General features: G+C 48.4%; 1 protein-coding gene across 3 annotated transcripts; it reads left to right on the forward strand.

The window, feature by feature from the left end:
• Window positions 1-94: 94 nt before the first annotated feature.
• LOC144711934 (PH, RCC1 and FYVE domains-containing protein 1-like) lies at window positions 95-20209 on the forward strand. 3 transcript variants are annotated; one of them, XM_078586096.1, is made up of 9 exons: window positions 95-291; window positions 1443-1529; window positions 2357-2446; window positions 2953-3033; window positions 3121-3318; window positions 3412-5457; window positions 6177-6323; window positions 16001-16443; window positions 19777-20209. In XM_078586096.1, the coding sequence occupies exons 1-9, from the start codon at window positions 241-243 to the stop codon at window positions 19988-19990; spliced, it is 3357 nt and encodes a 1118-aa protein (XP_078442222.1). In that variant the 5' UTR covers window positions 95-240; the 3' UTR covers window positions 19991-20209. The 3 variants fall into 3 exon arrangements, with proteins under 3 accessions (XP_078442222.1, XP_078442230.1, XP_078442235.1); XM_078586104.1 differs by having other exon boundaries at window positions 19807-20209; XM_078586109.1 differs by having other exon boundaries at window positions 19812-20209.
• The last annotated feature ends 457 nt before the right edge of the window (window positions 20210-20666 follow it).

Below are 20666 nucleotides of genomic sequence, written 5' to 3' on the forward strand. Positions count from 1 at the left end.
CATGGCGTTGGTGCAGAGTTCGAAGCTCTGCTCGTGGAGTTTGCCTGTTGATTGATGGACGGATTGGATGTTGAATCGGAGTGTGCGAGGATGATGGTGCTCGGATTTCCGGCGTTCGTTTTGGTCTGCGGTTTAGGGTGACTGGACGAATCTAGAGGACTGAATGTAGGGTTTGGGCGCCGAGAATGCGTGATCTGGCGTGCATTTTGCGGTTTTTGATCTAATGTGTTAGCGAGGGGGATGTCGTTCGATAACGCTCGATCTGCGCAGGTTGAGCGTGATCTGGAGCAGGTAGCGGCTGAACTTTCGATCTCGGAAGTTGTTTTCGAGTTCTTCTCTTTGATTCTTTGATGCTCCCGAGGTTTTGTTGTCTTGCGACTTGTAGTTCCGGCACAATGTGATAGATTTCAACTGCGGTTATTTAATCCCAGTCTAGTGTGAGCTACGAGCAGCTCGACGTAGAGCTTCTTTCCCGGATTTTTAGGGTTCAATATCCTCTAATGGTCGAGGCACTTTGTTCATGATCTGAATGGGAAGCGTCTGGGTGGTGATACTTGTATGTCATGATTGAGAAGCTTTGACCGAGCCGACGGAATTACTAATGAACACAACAAAAGAGTCATAGTCTAATATTATAGAGTTTCTCACTTGTTGGTATCCTAATATTCAAGGTATACAAATTAAGCCAGTTGACCTTGTTTGCGTCCTTAAAGTAGAGTCTTATAGGTTATACAACGAACTTTGTGACAAACATGATTGATTCCAATTGCTCTTAAGGTTTCTTAGTATGACCTAATGCCACTGATATCTCATCAAACATGACACACCTTAGTCTATTGCGGCTGTCGTATGATACTTGGCAATTAAAGGAGCCCGACGCTACTCTTTGGTTGCGATAGTTTTATTATCCTGATTTTGAAATGAACTTTGTGGGATCCTGTAAACGGGAGCTCTTGGATGAATCCGTCACCGTTGGTTGAGACCCATTGATTTGATGTCTTAAGTGCAGTCTTACATTTAGCATTTTTCTAGCCTTGACATATCTCCCATTTGTTTTAAAAAAACATATCTCCCATCATTTGACAAGGGAATCTTTATCGGGGAATTTATAGGTGGTATTTCGGGACTCCCATTAGTCTTCCTACATGCACGACTAAATTATTTCCTTTTCTCTCAATGTATGGTAATGATCCCGCTTTCAATAAAAAATGGTAATTATCCCCGACAAACCATCCCTTGTCAAAAGATTGCCTTCTTGACCTGTCGCAGTTTTAGATTTGAGACTAAAAAGAGTCATGGCGTTTTTGACCGTGTTAGAAATAGCTAAGATTCTGGTTGCTTGCAATGTATCAAAAATTTTTTTTGAAAGGTGCAGTGCATCAAGTTTTTTGTCTTTGGTAACTGCTCTTCGTTACTCAAACTTATTTTTTGGAATTTTGTAGGCTATCATCGCTCTGAAGAAAGGAGCATACTTATTGAAATATGGACGTAGAGGAAAACCTAAGTTCTGCCCATTTAGGCTGGCAAATGTGGGTGACTATCGCTTTCTGTGATTTTAATAAATATCATTTGAATCATGCCATATCATTGTTTGTAGTTATTTTATTCAAAAAAATGTTAGTAGTTACGCATGTGTTTTTGTTTTTAGCTTTCCGTACATTGTCACATAATGAATCTCAAAGATGGTCTACTTCCCACAATCACTATTGGAAGGTCTTTTTTTGGCAAGATGACTTGTATTATCTCGTCGGAATATTTGTGGTTATTAGTGGCAACTGCGTTGTCTCAGAAAATGTGGAAGAATATGAAGTCTAACCTCTGTACGAATTTTACAACTAATTTCGCCTATTCGTTGCGATACACTGGAGAGATGATTTATGGTAATTGACCAAGTATACTTTGCACTGTTTCTGACAGATAACTCTCTTATGATTCTTCTTTTTGTTGCCTGTTAAAGTATGTGGATGAAAGGGAAGTCCTAGTAATATAATGCACTAGGTCGTTGAATGTTTTTTGTTACTTCTCACTGATCTAATGTTATTGATGTTATCATAATTTTTTGTAATGTGGCTCACTTTTTATGGCGCATTTTCTTCTCATACATTTACCTGCGCTGTTTCTATTCTATCTCTTTGTATGGAGTATCAAAGAGTTTTCCATGTTTGAAAATATCTAGGAGTAACATTATTCAATTAAGCTATAGTATAAATGTCTTCTCTATGATCGCATATGTTCTAGAGTATAACAGTCAGTTGTAGCTTATCTCAGTCAATTTCGTGTATTTTTACTGGAGCTATCCTTGGATCCGATCTCAGTAACCCTTGTTCTTATTTGAACTGTCTGGTTATCTTTTCAGGATGAATCTGTTCTGATTTGGTTCTCGGATAAAGAAGAAAAGCAACTCAAGTTAAGCCAGGTCTCACGTATCATACCTGGTCAACGCACGGTAATCTTTTTGTTAGTAATCTCTTCGAATTGTTCTCCAACGTCCTTTTTAAGACCGATGGATTTTCCATTGTCCTGCACTGGAAGGTAGCTCTTATGTTACTCCGATCATATTTCACTTCACTTCCTCTTTCTATTTGTGCAATGTGTGCTGTTTGTTTAAGTTCATTGTTGCCCAGTTCATCTAGATGTTAAATTGACGACGAAAAACTTAGGTCACAGCGTGCTTAGAATAGTTAATGTATCTCGGGAATCAATATCTTCCCTGAACTTATAATTAGTTTTATCAGCAATTATGACCGGAATCCGCTTCAAAAGTGTTGTAGGCAGAGTGTCCTTCCCATAAAGCCGGAGACATCTTGTGCATTGCGATTTATGAATGCTGTACCTGTTGTAAAAAATACTCCTACCGTGTTCCTGTAGATTAGGTTATATATCTTGAATCTCTCTCCTCAACTCATACATTGGGGAAGATGAAGTATGCATTTTGTTGTTTATATCTTTCAGGCAATTTTCCAACGGTACCCTCGCCCGGAAAAGGAGTGTCAGTCATTTTCTCTCATATACCATGACAGATCCTTAGATTTGGTAAGTAAATATGCTTTCTTCATAAACACTCTTTTCTCTATCAGTTCTGCTAAGAATTTCACTGACTTGGTCGAAGCCTTTGCTCAGATTTGCAAGGACAAGGATGAAGCTGAAGTTTGGTTTGCGGGGTTGAAAGCACTGATTGCTCGCATTCATCAAAGAAAATGGAGAGCTGAGTCTAGAAGCGACAGCGTCTCATCAGAGGCCAGCAGCCCAAGAGCATACATCTGCAAAAGTTCTCCTTTAAGCTCCCCCCTGGATGGCAGCAGCGATGATATCCGAAAGGTATGTGCTATCGCTATCATTATTACTATTTTTTGAATAACACCCACGTTGTCAAAATCTAGTTCTTGCTAAAACATTTATACATTACCCTAGGACGGAGACCTGCTCCGGTTGAGTCCATCTGGAAGCCCTTCAAAAAATGCCGTGGATGAGAAGTTATATAATGGATCTCACCAGGGAATATTCCCCAGAGGCTCTGCTGAAAGCTCTATTCACTCTTCCTCTTCCGGAGGCTCTTACGCCAACAACATCAATAAGTACACGAGGGGAGCTCCCCCAGAGACTTTCAGAGTGAGTTTATCCAGCGCAGTCAGCTCATCAAGTCAAGGCTCAGGTCAAGACGATGGGGATGCATTGGGCGATGTTTTCATCTGGGGAGAAGGCACAGGCGACGGGTTCCTCGGCAGCGGCACTCATAAGATTGTCAGCTTCTCTGGCGCTAAAATGGATTCCCTCCGTCCCAAAGCTCTTGACTCCCCAGTCATTCTCGATGTCCGGAGTATTTCCTGTGGTGGAAGATACGGCGTACTTGTAACCAAGCAAGGCGAGATATACTCGTGGGGGGAAGAGTTGGGCGGCAGGCTTGGCCACGGAATCGACGCCGACGTCTCACAGCCAAAGCTCATCGAAGCTCTCAGCAACATGAATGTGGAATCGGTAGCTTGCGGCGAGCGTCACACTTGTGCTGTGACATTGTCAGGCGATCTTTACACGTGGGGTGATGGCAGCCGTGGGCACTGGATTCCTAGGAGAGTTGATGGGCCTCTCTACGGCTTACATGTGTCATCTGTTTCATGTGGAGCTTGGCATACTGCTGTTGTGACTTCCTCCGGGCAGTTATTTACCTTTGGCGATGGAACATTCGGTGTTCTTGGCCATGGGGACAGGAGAAGTGTCTCGACACCGCGTGAAGTTGATTCATTGAAGGGTCTGCGTACTGTGAGAGCGGCTTGCGGGGTTTGGCATACGGCTGCAGTGGTGGAAGTTATTACTGGTCATACAGGCTATCAGAATGCATCGTCATCTGGAAAACTTTTCACTTGGGGAGATGGTGATAAAGGTAGACTGGGTCATGGTGATAAGGAGCCGAGGTTTCTGCCCACTTGCGTGGCTTCTCTGATTGAGGCGAGCTTTTGCCGGGTCGCCTGCGGTCACAGCATGACTGTTGGGTTGACGACATCAGGCCATGTGTATACCATCGGCAGCCCGGTATATGGCCAGCTTGGAAATCCTCAGGCTGATGGTAAGCATCCTGTTTGCGTCGGAGGGAAGCTTTCAAACAGCTTTGTGGAAGAGATCTCCTGCGGCGCTTATCATGTTGCTGTGTTAACTTCAAGAACTGAAGTTTATACTTGGGGGAAGGGTGCGAACGGAAGATTGGGGCATGGGGATACACATGACAGGAATGCCCCTGCTCTTGTTGAAGCTCTCAAGGACAGACAGGTCAGGAGCATTGTCTGTGGAGCAGACTTCACGGCGTGTATATGTGCTCACAAGTGGACTTCTGGCGTTGACCAGTCAATGTGCTCGGGCTGCCGGATGCCGTTTAGTTTCAAGAGGAAGCGTCATAATTGTTACCATTGTGGGTTGTTGTTCTGTCATTCCTGCAGTAGCAAGAGGTCTCTAAGGGCGTCCATGGCGCCAAACCCGGGCAAACCTCATCGTGTTTGCGATAACTGTTTTATAAAGCTGAAGAGGGTCTTGGAAACTGAAGCACCACTTCATGTGGGTTTTCTACGGAAAGCAAGTTTATACGTGGGAGATCAGCCGGACAAGGAAGAGAAGGATGCGGGCTATCGGATCCTGGCGCCCAAGATTTCTACTGTTGATTCTCTGAAGCGGAACAATAAGCTAGAGCTTAGATGTACCCATGTGCCGCAAATTACGGGGGATAGTTGTCAGTCGAGCAGCATCTCAAAAACATCAAATCCTGTTTTTGGGTCTTCAAAGAAGTTTTTCTCTTCGCCTGTCCCAGTATCAAAGACAGTGTCTCTTGCAACATCTCTGGTAACGGAGCGTCCAAACTTTCTAGCTCGCTCTACAACGCCCACACCAACACCATCTGGGCTCATTTCCATAGATGAGGGCTTAACAGCAAGTGAGAGCTTGTCCCAAGAAGTTGTCAGGTTACGTTCTCAGGTACAAAGCCTTCTTGCACAGTTCAGAGAACTAGTCGGACTATCTCTCTCCCTCACTCTTAAATCTATCTCTCTTTAATTTTATAGTTCAAAAAAAAATCTCTCTTTATATATATACATATCTCTCTCTCAATCTGTCTATCCCTCTCCACATATTGCTGTCTATTTATCTCTGTCTCTCTATTTCTTTCTTTTTGTCTCTCTCAATCTCACTACCCCTCTCAATGAATCATTCTCTATCTATCTGCCTGTCTCTCTCTTGCTCTCTCTTTACCTCTATCTCTCCTGCCTATATTTTTATCTCCATCTCTGTCTATCTCTTTCATGATAGACAGATCTCTCTCTCTCCCTCTCTCAATCTGTCTATCCCTCTCGACATATTGCTGTCTATTTATCTGTCTCTCTATTTCTTTCTGTTTCTCTCTCAATCTCACTACCCCTCTCAATGAATCATTCTTTATCTATCTGTCTCTCTCTCTCTCTCTTTACCTCTATCTCTCCTGCCTATATTTTTATCTCCATCTCTGTCTATCTCTTTCATGATACAGATCCTTTGTTAGTATACCAATGACATCTATCATCTAATTTTCTTGTTCGTCGCCAGCATCCTATCCATTCTATAGAACTGAAATATATATTATATAATTGATTGGATTTTGTCAGTAAATAATGCTTTGCCATAAGTTTTAGTCTAATATCATTTTTAAAAATGGTACGAAGGTGGAGAGTCTCATTTGTAAATCCCAGCGGCAAGATATGGAGCTGGAAAGATCTGAGAAAAAATTAAAGGAAGCTATGGCTGTCGCAGAGGAAGAAGCTGCGAAATGTAAAGCTGCGAAGGACGTAATTAAGGCACTGACAGCGGAGGTAAAAAAATGTTTTTCCACGGACTAAAGCTTTCACAAACATAGTTCGTTTAATCCTCTTGATGGCCAGATGTTTGATTGCTCAACTTCTTTACCCACCTTGTCCTGTCAAAAATCACGAGAACCCTTGTCCCGTCAAAAGTCACTCCAATTTTTTGCCATCCTTACCATGATACTAATTACACTAGCTGCTTTGTAAAAACTAGGGTTGAAAATATTCAATCGATCAAAAAGTTTGAGCGAAACTGGATTTCGAGGGTGGATCGATTCACTCGATCTGATAAAAAATGGTCTGTTATGGTCCCCATGAAACAATATGCAAGGAGAAGTGACAGAAAGAAAATATAGGAGGAATGCCACGTGCAATAGTACATGACAACTACAAAAGTCGTAACTAACTTCCCATTTGGACGGGAAGTATAAATAAAGGGGAAGATGAATAAAAAGGGGGAGAGGGGAACACAAGGGAGCGCTGCTGCATTGAGCCTCAGAACGGGGTGGACCCATTGGCGATCTGATGCATTGGAGGACTATTCGTCTGAGTGGAGACCTAAGTGGCGATTCAAGTAAGAATTTCTTCTTGAAACTATGTTTGGATCTTTGGGGATATATCACGGTCCTAGTGAGTGATGCAATCCTAAGGCGCATCTACGAACAGCGACATCGACCCAAACACGAGGGTACTGGCCCGGCCCACGACAGGCCAGTCCACAGCAGTTCTTAGAGCGCCAACAACACGGGATGGAGCAGTTTTGGGTTCCCAGGTGAATGCTCTCGCATACTCCCTCTTCCTAAACTCAATCTCACCGTTCCTCTCTCAGTCGATCGTCCTGCATGCGAGGAGCGAGGATCTCTCCGTCCTGGCGTCGTCTACTCCGCCGATCTGATGGATGCTTTAAATCCACATCTCAGATCTGTCCAAGCGCATGCTTTAGATGCTAAAGAAGCAGATTCAGGTGCTGGGGAAGGGCAAGCAGATGGTGTCAGAACGATTCATATCAAAGAATATGATAAATTGAAGGAGGAATTTGATAAGCTGAAGACTATGATCAGCTCTACATCTATGGCCCGTGCGGGTGAGACAACCTTTTATTCTTCTAATATATATTCTGACTGGATTATTGATACAGGTGCCACAGATCATATGACTCCCTACAGGTGCCACAGTTAAAAAAAAAACTCCCTACTATAGGAAGTTTCATAATTATGCTCCTTATGAAGGGAGTAGACCAGTGTTTACTGCATGAGGAAAAATGTTGCCAGTTACTAGGATAGGCGGTATTAAAATTGCTGATATGGGTATTATTAAACAAGTCCTACATGTCCCAGTGCTTCGGGCACAGCTCATATCTCCTCAGAGACTCGTTAAAGATTTACATCTCGTTTTTACAATGACGTCCGATGGATGTTTTGTTTATGACAAGGCCAAGAACCTGAGGACTTCACCTTTTAAGGAGAAGGATGGGCTGGTGTAACTGAGCGACCTTGTTGAGGAAGCTTACACATCCAACTGTGATGCTCGGGAGCGGAAGTGTAGCAGATAGTTGGAGCGAGCACCTTAAACTGATGCACTATCGTCTTGGACATCCATCATTTGAACGTTTGAAACTCATGTTTCCTGTGTTCTTTAAGAAAATAAATTCTTCTCTTGTCGTGTGTGATACATGACAATATGCTAAACATAAGAGTGTGCCCTTTACTGGGAAAGGAGAACGAAGTACACAACCTTTTTATCTCGTTCATTTTGATGTTTCGTGTCTTTCCTCAACTACAACTTTGACGGGAGCAAGGTGGTATCTTATATTTGTTGAAGGTTGTACCAGGCTAACATGGGTTTATTTATTGAAATCCAAATCTGAGGTTGCTGATGTAATGGGCGCAATTTCTTTTGCATGGTGAGGAATCAATTTGGTATCTCTATCAAGCGGCTACGGTCAGATAATGCTAAAGATTTTTTCAACAAGACCCTGTCATCTCTATTTGCTCAGGAGGGTGTAGTACATGAATCGTCCTGTGTGTATACTCCACAACACAATGGGGTAGCAGAAAGGAGGATAGGCCATATAACTACAATGGCTCGATCATTGCGCTTAGATTATGTAGTTCCCAAGAGCGTCTTGAGAGTGGTGCATATAATTAATAGATTACCATAAAAAACTTTGAACTACAAGAGTCCCGAAAATCTGATGATGAAATTTTATCCACAGGCTCAGTTGAAGACTGATCTGACCCCAAGGATATTTGGTTGTACAGCGTTTGTGCTTTTTCATAATCCAAGAGATAAATTTAGCCCTCGAGCTGTGAAATGTGTGTTTCTTGGTTATTCGCATACTCAGAAGGGGTATAATTGTTATGATCCGTCTTCAAGGAGAATGCTGATATCAGCGGATGTACATTTCATGAAAGTATAAGTTTCTTCAAATCACAGGAGTAGTTGAATGAAGAAATCTGTTAGCCACCTTTGTCTGGTATTCACGATATAACCATGAATCATGGTCCTCCTATTATCCTGGACAAGACTCAAATCATATCAGATATTCAAGATGAAAGACCTCCAAGGGCTGAATATGATCAGGCCTGTTGGGGAAGAGAAGAAGAAGATAATGACATAACTTGAACATAGTACATGTAAGGGTATATGTACCCTAAGAGGGAGAGAGGATAATAGGGCTAATGGGCTTATAGAATAGGGCCCTTTAGCCCATGAGGGATAGTCTATCACTAACACCCCCCCGCAAGCGAAGTATGGATATCTTCCATACCGAGCTTGGAGACGGCACGTTGAAGAAGAGGGCGGGAGAGTCCCTTGGTAAGGACGTCCGCTGCCTGGTCGGCGGATGCAACTAAGTCCAGGTCTAAGATCCCTTCGTCAACTCGCTCCTTGAAGAAGTAGCGGTTGCGCTCCATGTGCTTGATGCGGCCCTATTGTCCAGGGTTCTTGGCCAACGCGATCGTCGACTTGTTGTCGCAGAAGAAGTGAATCGGGCCAGCATACTCCACGCGAAGATCGTGAAGGATGCCGTAGATCCACTGGCCCTCAGAGGCCCCATCGGCGAGTGCGCGGTACTCGGCTTCGGCGCTAGAGCGGGAGACTTTGTCCTGCTTACTACTTTTCCAACTGACGAGACTGCCAAAAACAAACGTGCAGTAGCCCGTGGTAGACCGATGATCCACAACGGAGCCGACAAAGTTAGCATCAGTGTAGACTTTCACTGTCTGGTCAGTGCTGCGAGGGAAGAGCAGGCCCTTTCCGGGGCAGCCCTTCAGGTACGCAAGGACCCGGTGGGCGGCCTGATGGTGAATCTCCGTGGGAGTGCATAAACTGACTGAGCAGGTTGACGGCAAAGGCGATGTCGGGCCGAGTGTGCGTCAAGTAGAGGAGCTTCCCCACCAGCTGCTGATACCGGTGGGAATTCGTCAGCGGCGAATCCTCCCCTTTGCCCAACTTCACGTTGGGATCAATGGGAGTGCTCACCGGCGCACAATCGGTCATCCCTGTCAGTGCCAGTAAGTCGACGGCGTATTTCTGCTGCGAGACGAAGATCCCACGGGGGGAGTAGGCTACCTCAAGACCAAGGAAGTAGCGAAGAAGGCCTAGGGCCTTGATCTCAAACTCCTTAGCCAAGGCAGTGCTGAGGCGGACAGCTTCGGCAGCATCAGATTCCGTGATAAGGATGTCGTCGACGTACACGGCAAGAATGGAGACACCGTTCGGGCGGTGACGGAAGAAGAGAGAGGCATCTCCATTGCTCTGAGTGTACCCTTCGGTCTTCAGAACAGAGGAGAACCTCCCAAACCACATGCGCGGGGACTGCTTGAGTCCATAGAGGGACTTCCGCAGTCGGCACACGTGACCGGGGAGGCCGAGTGAGTAGCCCGGGGGTTGCTGCATGTACACCTCCTCTGTCAAGTCGCCGTGCAAGAAGGCGTTCATGACGTCGAACTGGCGGATGGCCCAGTGGAAGTGCGCTGCAAGCGCCAGAAGAAGCCGGACAGTCTCCATCTTCGCCACGGGAGAGAACGTCTCGAAGTAGTCCACGCCATAGGACTGAGTGAACCCCCGAGCCACAAGCCGAGACTTGAGGCGTTCAAGAGTACCGTCCGCATGATGCTTCTTGGCATGAATCCACTTGCAGTCCACTACCATCTTGCCCGGAGGTAGTGGAACGACGTCCCACGTGTGGTTCTTGAGGAGAGACTGCATCTCCTCGTCCATCGCCGCTTTCCAATAGGGAGAAGCGATAGCATCGGCTAAGCGTCGAGGAACGGGATCTGACTCGATGCGGGTGAGGAACAACCGGTAGGGAGGACTCAGCCGGTCAAAGGAGAGGTAATGAGAGAGAGGGTAGAGGGGGGCCTTAGTGCACTGACGGACCCCTTTCCGTAGAGCAATAGGCCACCCCAACTGATCGTCACCATCGACCGGAGGAGCGGAAGCAATGGGGGACTCCCCGGGAGGAGCAGTAGACGACACACCGGGAGTCGTAGGAGACTCACCGGAGGGCGAGGGTAGACCGGGAGGGGGGGGGGGGACGGGGGTTGGTCACCGAGGGAGGGGGAGGGTGACGCACCGGGGTTTGACAAGGAGGGGGGGCCGGAAGGAGGAATGGAGACCAATGGGAGAGGGAGAGCTGCCGAAAGGGGAAGGGCAGGTAAGGAAGAAGAGGTAGAGGACACGTCCAAGGACCCCGCAGGAGGAAGTGAGGAAGAGGAATCAAGGAGAGAAAGATCCGGAAGTGAGGAGGGTGGAGTGGGAGTGGTGGACTCCACGATCGGACTTGGCCCCAAGGGGGGGGCCGAGGGAGCCTCATCCAGCGGAAGGCGTGATGAGGTAGAGTAGTCCCCAAAATAGGGTTCATGCTCGGCAAAGGTGACGTTTGCCGAGATGAAGAACCGCCGAGAAGGCGGATGATAGCACCGGTACCCTTTTTGGAGGGAAGAGTAACCCACAAACACACACCGGAGTGCGCGTGCATCAAACTTCGTGCGTGTGGGAGAAGTATCATGGACGTAGGTGGTGCAGCCGAAGATACGAGGCAAGAGTCCCGTCCGCAAAGAAGCATTCGGGAATGCCACAGTCATCCGGTCCAAGGGGCTGGAGAACTCCAGGAGTGGGGTGGGGATACGGTTAACGAGGTGAGTACTCGTCAAAACCGCCTCTCCCCAATAACGCCCCGGCGCCTTGGAGTCCAACAGCAATGTCCGCCCCGTTGAGGTAACATAGCGGATGCGACGTTCAGCCATGCCATTCTGCTCGGGCGTGGCCACACAAGAGGACTCGTGGAGGATGCCCCGGTCGGCAAAGGAGGCGAGGTCAGCGTTGAAGAAGTCCCGGGCATTGTCGGAACAAAAACGCTGGATGCCTCGACCAAACTGTGTCTGTACCATGGCGCAAAAGTGTCGAACATTCTGTGCAACCTCCGACTTCGCAGTCAGGAGGTAGACCCACGTATAGCGGGTAGCTTCGTCCACAAAGAGTAGAAAATAGCGGTGCCCTTTCAGACTGATCTGCGGGGCCGGCCCCCAAACATCACTGTGGACTCGGAACAGCGGGGTCGATGTGTGAGATGAGGATGAAGCAAAGGAGGATCTGCGGTGCTTGGCAAACTGACAAGGTTCACAAAGCATAGTCTTAAGGTCCACGCCCGAACACAACGAGGGAAAAAGACGCTGTAAACTGGAGAAAGGTGGGTGTCCAAGTCGCTGATGCTCCATCAGAAGGCGTCCCCGACGCTGCTCAGCCACCGAGAGAAGAGTCCGGTGCACCATGAAGCACTGGGAGCGGCCTCCATCGTCCAGCATCAGCAGTCCGTTCTCCCGCCTAATCGGTGTAGTCCGGCCTACCTTGTCAGACAGAAACATGCCGTCAGGTTGTAGGTGGAAGGAGCAGGAGGTAGCATCAACTAAGCGCTGCGGAGACATAAGCACGGCCTGCAGGTCAGGGACATGGAGAACGTTGTGGACCACACCAAGGCCGTCCACATAGACTGCCCCGATTCCGGCCACATGGAGACGTCCACCCCCGGCCGTGAGGACAGTGCGGCCACCACGATGCCGCTCATATGATACAAACCGGGCATTGCTCGGGGTCATGTGTTCGGTAGCCCCCGAGTCAAGGACCCAAGTCGTATCGGAGACGACAGGTGAGTGGAAGGCCGTATGGCCACAGTTCCATGCATCTGAAGATGAAGGAGGGGAAGACGCACCAAAGCCGCCGAAGTAGGCCGTGGACAGATTCTGCAGGGCAGCCATCTGGTCACGGAGGCGGGCCAAATCTGCCTGAAGCTGGTCCATGGTCACTGCGGAGGGGCTGGCAGAGGAGGAATCAGAATGGGCCACCATGGCCTTGCCTTCTGCGGCCTCTTTCTTCTTTCGCCAGTCATTCAGGCGCTTCTTGCACTTGTTCTTCCGGTGGCCCGGTTTGCCGCAATACGAGCAAATCGTCGTCCCAGCTGGAGGAGCGGCGGAGGTGGGCGTAGGGAGGATCGACGGTGCCTTGCCGCCTGAAGAGAGGGCAGAAAGTAGTGCGGTCAACTCGCCCGGGGGGCCGGAGGAGGGAGTCCCATGGAGGAGGAAGTGGCTTTCCTCTTCTTGAAGCTCCTTCGCCAACTCCTCGAGGGCAGGAGGACCTTCCTTGCGGTGCAAGGCACGACGACGGACGTCATCATACTCGCGGTTCAGGCCGCTGAGGAAGCCCATGATCCGCAGAAGAAGCACATTCTGGAACGTCTTGGACGTCGGATCGTCGGGCGGTAGGTAGTAATCCACTTCATCCCACATCTTCTTGTGGGCAAGTGCATATTTAGAGATCGTCAACGACCCCTGACGGAGATTGCTGGCCTGACTTGCAAGGGAATAAAGACGCCACCAGTCGCTTTCCCGGCCACAGAAGGAATGCACTGATCCCAGAAGCCTTTCACTGTTTTCTGATGCGGAAGACGGTCGCGGAAATCTGGAGCCAGGGTGTACGCATACATCCAGCCGAGGATGAATTGGTCCTCAACGTCCCACGCTGCATAATGTGGGTGGTCGACGGTAAGGGGGTCTTCAGTGCAATGCTTGAAGAGCTGGCGCGCCTTCAAGGTGGTTGACGAAGCACATCCACGGGAGTAGATTCGGGCCACGTAAGAGTGTCGTCTCCGCGACCGACGGAAGCGGATGAGCCATCTTGTAGGACAGTGGCTTCTCCAGGAAGTCGGTCTCGGTGAACGGCATGGTGCTGTTACGACGCTGCTACGGCAGTGCTGGGGCTGCGGCTGCTGTGCGTGCGCGGCGGCTGCGGGCTGCGGCTGCTGTGCGTGCGCGGCGGCTATAGGTGGGCGATGTCAAACCCTAGGGAAGGAGCTCTGGAGCTCTGATACCATGTTGGGGAAGAGAAGAAGAAGATAATGACATAACTTGAACAGAGTACATGTAAGGGTATATGTACCCTAAGAGGGAGAGAGGATAATAGGGCTAATGGGCTTATAGAATAGGGCCCATTAGCCCATGAGGGATAGTCTATCACTAACAAGGCCAAATCATCAAGTGAAGCTGGTGAGAATGAAAGTGGTGAAGTTGGAGAACCTGCAGAGAAAGAAGCAATCAACACTCTTGATCGATCAGCTGAGGCGGAAGAAGATGACAGTGGATGGCATATTGCTCTGAGGAAAGGAAAAAGGCAGTGTACTCAGAAGGACAAGTATCCACTTTCCAATGTGGTAAGTTATCAACACTTGGGATGTGCATACTAGTCTTTTATTACAGCTCTCAATTCCGTGTCTATTTCAAGAACACATGACGAAGCACTAAAAGAGATGAACTGGAAGAAGGCTATGGATATTGAGATGGAAGCACTAATAAGAAATTATGCCTGGGAGATTGTTGATGCTCCACTTGGTAAATGTCCTGTGGGTTGTAGATGTGTATTTACTGTGAAATATCAAGCTGATGGTACTCTAGAAAGATATAAGGCAAGACTTGTAGTCAAAGGATACACACAGGCCTATGGAATAGACTACGGAGAGACCTTTGCCCCAGTGGCTAAACTTAATACAGTACATATTCTGATTGCACTGGCAGCTAATTTTAATTCGGCGTTATTACAGTATGATGTAAGAAATGCATTCCTCCATGGTGGTTTGAATGAAGAGATCTACATGGAGTTACCACCTGGATGCTATAAATCAGAATCTGAAAAAAATGGTATGCAAGTTGAAGAAAGCACTCTATTGACTTAAACAGTCCCCAAGAGCATGGTTTGGCAAATTCTCCTGCAGTTTGATCAATATGGGATACAAACAGAGCAACGGTGATCACACACCGTTTGTGAAACGTTCCAAGTGACAAACAATCTCAATATTACTTGTCTATGTGGATGATATAATTATCACAGGGGACGATGAAGTTGAGAATAGAGCCTTAAGCGCCAAATTATCAGAACTCTTTGAAATCAAAGCACTCGGAAGACTGAGATACTTTCTGGGAATTGAGGTGGCGTATTCTCCACATGGGATATTTATAACACAACATAAGTATATTCTTGATCTTCTAAAAGAGACCAGAATGGGTGGGTGCAAGACGTCCTATGAACCCATCGATCCCAATGTGAAATTGGGTATTTGTAAAGAAGAACCTTCTGTTGACCAAGGGCTACCAAAAGCTGATTGGAAAACTGATCTACCTCGATCATACACGACCTGATATAGCATTTGCAGTTGGGCTATTGAGTAGATTCATGGACAATCCCAGGAAATCTCACTTAGAAGCTGCTTACAAAGTAGTGGCTTATTTGAAGGGGTTCGCAGGCCATGGAATATTGTATCAGCTTCATGGAGGAGCAGATGTTGAGGCATACACAGATGCTGACTGGGGAGGATCACTGATAGACAGGAGGTCAACATCAGGCTATTGCTCATTTCTGGGAGGAAATTTGATGACCTGGAGGAGTAAGAAGCAACCGGAAATTTCATTATCCAGCGCTGAGGCAGAATATAGGACATTAGTAAAAGGTATTATTGAGACTGTGGATCAGAAATATTCTCACTGAACTTGGGCTGGTGCAAAAGAAGCCTACAGTTCTGTATTGTGACAGTAAAGCAGCAATTGATATTGCCCACAACCCTGTTCTACATGACAGAACAAAGTACATTGAGCTAAACAAGCATTGGATCAGGAAGAAGATTGACCCGGGACGTGTTCTGATTAAACAAGTCAGGTCTGCTAATCAAATTGCTGATTTCTTTACCAAAGAACTGATGAGAACATTGTTTGATCACACATGGAGCAAGTTTGGGATCAGAAGCATCTGTTCACCAGCTTGAGCGGGAGTGCCAGCAAGGGACCTCGTCAAGTTTTTATTTCCCTTTATGTTCTTTTTACTTTTTATTTGTATTTCTCTTAAGTACGTTTAATGTGTAAGTGTCTACTACCCAGTTATGTAACCCTTAAGACTATGGGAGCAAATGTGAAAAAGTGAAGTTTTCTTTTCCAAAAAACCCTAGCCCACGGATCTTGCTCAGGAAGCTCAACCGTGAGGGGAGTTCTTCAGTTTTTGACAAAAAACTACAGAAAATTTGAAGTCCGACAGATTGGTTAATAATTTTTTCCATTACATTGATAAATATATTCTTACAATTCCCACGCCATTCAGCACTTTAACAATATACTTATGCATGCCATCATGATTATCTTCTGCAGTTAAAAGAGATGGCTCAGAGGCTACCCGTTGGGATGGGGATAAACGGCAAACTACCGTCAAACGCGCCGGTTGAGACTACATCAGAAGTAGCAAATCAAACGGAAAATCCTATCATTTTTTCTCACGAATCAGATTCAAATGCCCCCAGTTTGCCAATCGCGAACGGTTCGAATTTTGGTGGAAAAAAGAATCACATTCCAACCATTGTTTCTCATGGATCAGATCCAAACTCCCCCAGATTGCAAGTTTCTGACGCCTCCAATTCTGATGGAAAAAGGAGCAGCATGGATGATTCAGAAAATACCAGAAATGGAACAAAATATATTAACGGTGATATCAGTGCCGCCGCCACTGAATGGGTTGAACAAGATGAGCCCGGCGTCTACATCACATTCATTTCGCTCTCTGGCGGCGCCAGGGACCTTAAAAGAGTTCGCTTCAGGTATGTTCATATCTCATTTTCTTGAAAATTACCCATCTTAAAAACCATTTCATTTCATGATTTACCCTAGAATTTTGATCTATCGACCATGATTTAGATTTTAGTGACATTCAATTGGGTTAAATTTTAATGCCATTCGATTAAAAACTTCTGCAAGATTGGTAATTCTCTTAGAGGATGCTACTTAGTTGTATTAAAACCATAATGCCTCAAATTACTTTTTAAAAAATCTTACATCCTAGTATTGCCATTCCACCTCGCAACCGGATTAACATTTGCCAATGTGTATGTGATTCGATTCGATTAAATACCAGATTATTATGAGATGGATTATAATCCTTCACTGGACGTTGCATTATTATCATTCCAACAGGCCACCGGCCTGTTTATAGTTATCTTGGAGTTTGGTATTTAATTGGGTCAATGATACGATCCAGTAAGCCCACTAGGGGCATTGCCGTCTTTTTACATTCCCTTTATGTTCCCTTTAAGTATGTAGCCCTCCTTGTGGGAGGGCAGGACTTGAACTATTAAGTGTTTCCTTCAAGTGCTCTCTCCACTCCCTCGGCGACGTCCACTCCGTCGAGCTCTCCGACGACGTCCACTCCGCCGACCCCGCCCTGCCGTAGTCCATCCCGGCACGCCGACATCCACCCCGGCGCCCTCTCCCTCCCCTTCTCGTCTTCTCCCGATACGAACCAACCAGGTTCATATCACTGGTATCAGAGCCGTTTCGCGCCGGCATCCCCGGCCAATGTCGTCGCTTGCGGCTCCTGCCCGGGCTTCCACGGGATCTGGCGAAATTCCATTCCCATCCTTGGAAGCTCTGGCGGCCAAGGTGGCCCCCCTCGAGGTCTCTCAGGTCACCACCCTGCAAGCACTCGAAGAAGGTCTCGAGCGCCACAGTGAGGCCTGGTCGGAGCAGCTCAGAGCCGTGGTGGGGGCTGTCACCAACGAGCTCATCGCAGTCGTCTCTGTTCAACTGGAGGCGGCTATGGTGACGCTCCAACCGCCCCTGGCCGCAGAGCCACCCCCGCCCACGCCTCTCCCGCCCTCGGAGCCCTACCCGGCCGGTGAGGCTCCGGCGCCTCTTGCCTTCGCCCGACCTCCTCCACCATCCTCGGGCCGCCGCCGGCTGAGAGGGCACCCGGACTCACGAGTCCCGTCACTTCCAGAGCGGTGGGCAGAGCGGCCGTCGCCCTCCCGAGGTCCGACGACCATGGCAGCACTGCCACCCCAGGAGGCGTAAGGGGGAGGGCCGTCACGGCGGCGACCGCCCCCAAGGGCAGCGTCCCCGACACCTCGAGGGATGCCGCTGTCGGGGTTCCGCCCTGGGGACCCTTCGACCAGGGCGTGTGCCCTAGGCCTAATCAGGCCCCTGGGGAGGGCTCGTTGGGCCCGTCCTGCCGCGAGAATGCCCGTCTGCGTGAGACAGGCGGGCCTGTTTTGGGGGAAGACGGGCCGGATGGGGGCTTCTTTGCCCTGACTGGCCAGGTTTACTCTCAATGGGGCCAGATCCGGGTGGGCGACCCAGGAGATGGGCCCAACTCGGGGTATTTCCCCTCTGGGGGCCCACTCTGGACCCCCCCAAGCCCAAACCAAGACGGGGGCGCCTTCAACCCCGTCCCCAACGACCTGGTGAGAGGCCTTCCGCCAGAGGCCGTCCCCAGGGGTCCCAGGGCCGGTCTGTTCCCGGAGAACGACCTCGGATACACATGACGTGACGCTGTCCCGCGTCATTCTCGCCCCGGGGGTTTTGCCCGCACAGAACTGCCCTCGGCGCGGCCCAACTCCCCGTTCCGTTGGACTGGCCAGCAGGGGCCTCCAGCACCCTCTTCTACCCACCAGGGGACGACACGTGCAATACTCGACCATGTCATCAGGGGGGCCGCCAGCAGACTTGTCTTCCATCGGTCATGCCCTGCCACGACCGCGAACTGGCGCACAACGACGAGGAAGACGCATGGGACGACGACAACTAGTTTGACTACAACCACAGGAGACACCCAGTTCGTGGCCGCCGTGGACGTGCGGGCCACCCACCCTCGGGACACCGCCACCGCTTGGCCGACCTTCCCGTCTTCGCGGACGGTGATCCGGAGCGCTGGCTACGACGCGTCGAACAATATTTCCAGGCCTACCCGGCGGATGATGCAGAACGGATTCGTTTGGTCTCATCATACTTGGACGGGACCGCGGCGGCCTGGTTCTGCTACCTCGACGATCGCATTGGGTTCCAGAGTTGGGGAGACTTTAAGCGCCAACTCAATTGGCGAGATTTGGTCTTAAACCCCGCGACGCATACCGCCGCCTGGTCAACCTGTACCAAACGGGCACCGTTGATGAGCTGGTGTCCGAATTCATGAGCCTGGTGGGCTACCTCCCCGACCTTGCCGAGGAAACCACCATGTACGCCCTCTACGCCGCCGTGCAGCCCAAGATCCGAGGTGAGATCAACCACTGTCACCCTCAGACCACTAACGACCTCATCGACATTGCATTCGAAGCGGAAGCAATCCTCCAGGAAATCGAGGACTTCCCAAGCCTCAACTCCAACGCCGGCGCCCTCAAGGACCCCGGGGCCTCAACACCCATGCCGACGGCCAACAACCGTAGCCCGTCCAACCGCCCTCGCCGGCTCAACCTGACTGAAGGGGAATTCCTCGCCCGCAAAGCTCAAGGCCTGTGTTATCAGTGCAACGAGAAGTTCTCGCCCGGGCATCGATGCTTCAAAACGCTCAACATCCACATCGTCATGTCCGACGATGCCCCGTGCGCCGATGACATCCCTGCCAAACCGACAACAGACGACAACTCACCAGCTTGAGGACAAGCTGGGTCTCAAAAGGGGGAGTAATGATATGATCCAGTAAGCCCATCAGGGGCATTGCCGTCTTTTTACATTCCCTTTATGTTCCCTTTAAGTATGTAGCCCGCCTTGTGGGAGGGCAGGACTTGAACTATTAAGTGTTTCCTTCAAGTGCTCTCTCCACTCCCTCGGCGACGTCCACTCCGTCGAGCTCGCCGGCGACGTCCACTCCGCTGACCCCGCCCTGCCGTAGTCCATCCCGGCACGCCGACGTCCACCCCGGCGCCCTCTCCCTCCCCTTCTCGTCTTCTCCCGATACAAACCAACCCAGGTTCGTATCAGTCAAACTCCAAGATTTTATGAAACGGAAATTTATTAATTCTTAAATTTACTATTCTTAAATTCATTTAAATCAAAAGCTGTAGTTTTCTTCTCATTTAAACTGTGAAAACCGGTCTATTGACAGAATTTATAGAAGAATGAAATATTATTTCTTAAATTACTACTCTTGAAATCCTTTGTAGCAAAAGAAACAGCATTTTTTGTTCTTCAAGTGCAGCCGGAAGCGGTTCAGCGAGAAGCAAGCCGAGCAATGGTGGGCCGAGAATCGGACGCGAGTATACGCTCAGTATAACGTCCGATCCGTGGACAGAACAAGTTCAGGTGGTGGGGACGACGAGAGGTCGTGCCCGGCATCTCAGTAAAGTCAATGGGAAAAGTCAACGGTGGCGGATTTGACCAGGCCAAGTTTTTGAGGCTAAGGTGGTGGGCAGCCAAGGCGGGTATTATCTAACAGTGGCGTTTCTTTTTTATTTTCATCTTAATCTTCGTTGATTCTTTGGGTCTCTTTTCTGGTATGGAAAAGCGATTTGTAGTGTGGAGGGGAAGTTTGTACAGTCTTGTTCTAAAGGTAGTAGGTTATATACTTTGGAATGCGGCCATGTAAATTTTTGGCAAGTGCAAGAGAGAGAGATAGAGACAGGTGTAAGAGAGACAGAGAGAGCATGCGTAAGAGAGAGAGAGATCAAGTGCAAGAGAAAGTACGCCTAAGAGAGAGAGAGAGATATCAAGTGCAAGATAAAGCAAGCGTTAGAGAGAGAGATAAGTGCAAGAGAAAGCGGACGTAAGAGAGAGATCAAGTGCAAGAGAAAGCACGTGTAAGAGAGAGAGATCAAGTGCAAGAGAAAGCAGGTCTATGAGAAAATGTAAGAGAGAAAAAGAGTAAGAGAGAAAGAAAAAGAGTAAGAGGGAGAGAATGTGTAAGAGAGAGAAAAAGAGTATGAGAGAGAAAAAAGAGTATGAGGGAGAGAGTGTAAGAGAGAGAAAACGAGTAAGAGTGAGAGAAACGAGTAAGAGAGAGAGAAAAAGAGTAAGAGGGAGAGAAAAGTGTAAGAGAGAGAGAACAAGAGTAAGA

Source organism: Wolffia australiana, chromosome 1, assembly GCF_029677425.1.
Source record: "Wolffia australiana isolate 7733 chromosome 1, ASM2967742v1".
NCBI classification, from domain to species: Eukaryota; Viridiplantae; Streptophyta; class Magnoliopsida; order Alismatales; family Araceae; genus Wolffia; species Wolffia australiana.

What these genes read in the sequence shown, in the direction of transcription:
- LOC144711934 (XM_078586096.1), top strand. Translation starts at nt 241, where the DNA reads ATGTCGTTCGATAACGCTCGATCTGCGCAGGTTGAGCGTGATCTGGAG. An exon ending in TTGAGCGTGATCTGGAGCAG is followed by an intron (nt 292 to 1,442) that starts GTAGCGGCTGAA and finishes GGAATTTTGTAG; the next exon opens with GCTATCATCGCTCTGAAGAA. An exon ending in TTGTCAGGTTACGTTCTCAG is followed by an intron (nt 5,458 to 6,176) that starts GTACAAAGCCTT and finishes AATGGTACGAAG; the next exon opens with GTGGAGAGTCTCATTTGTAA.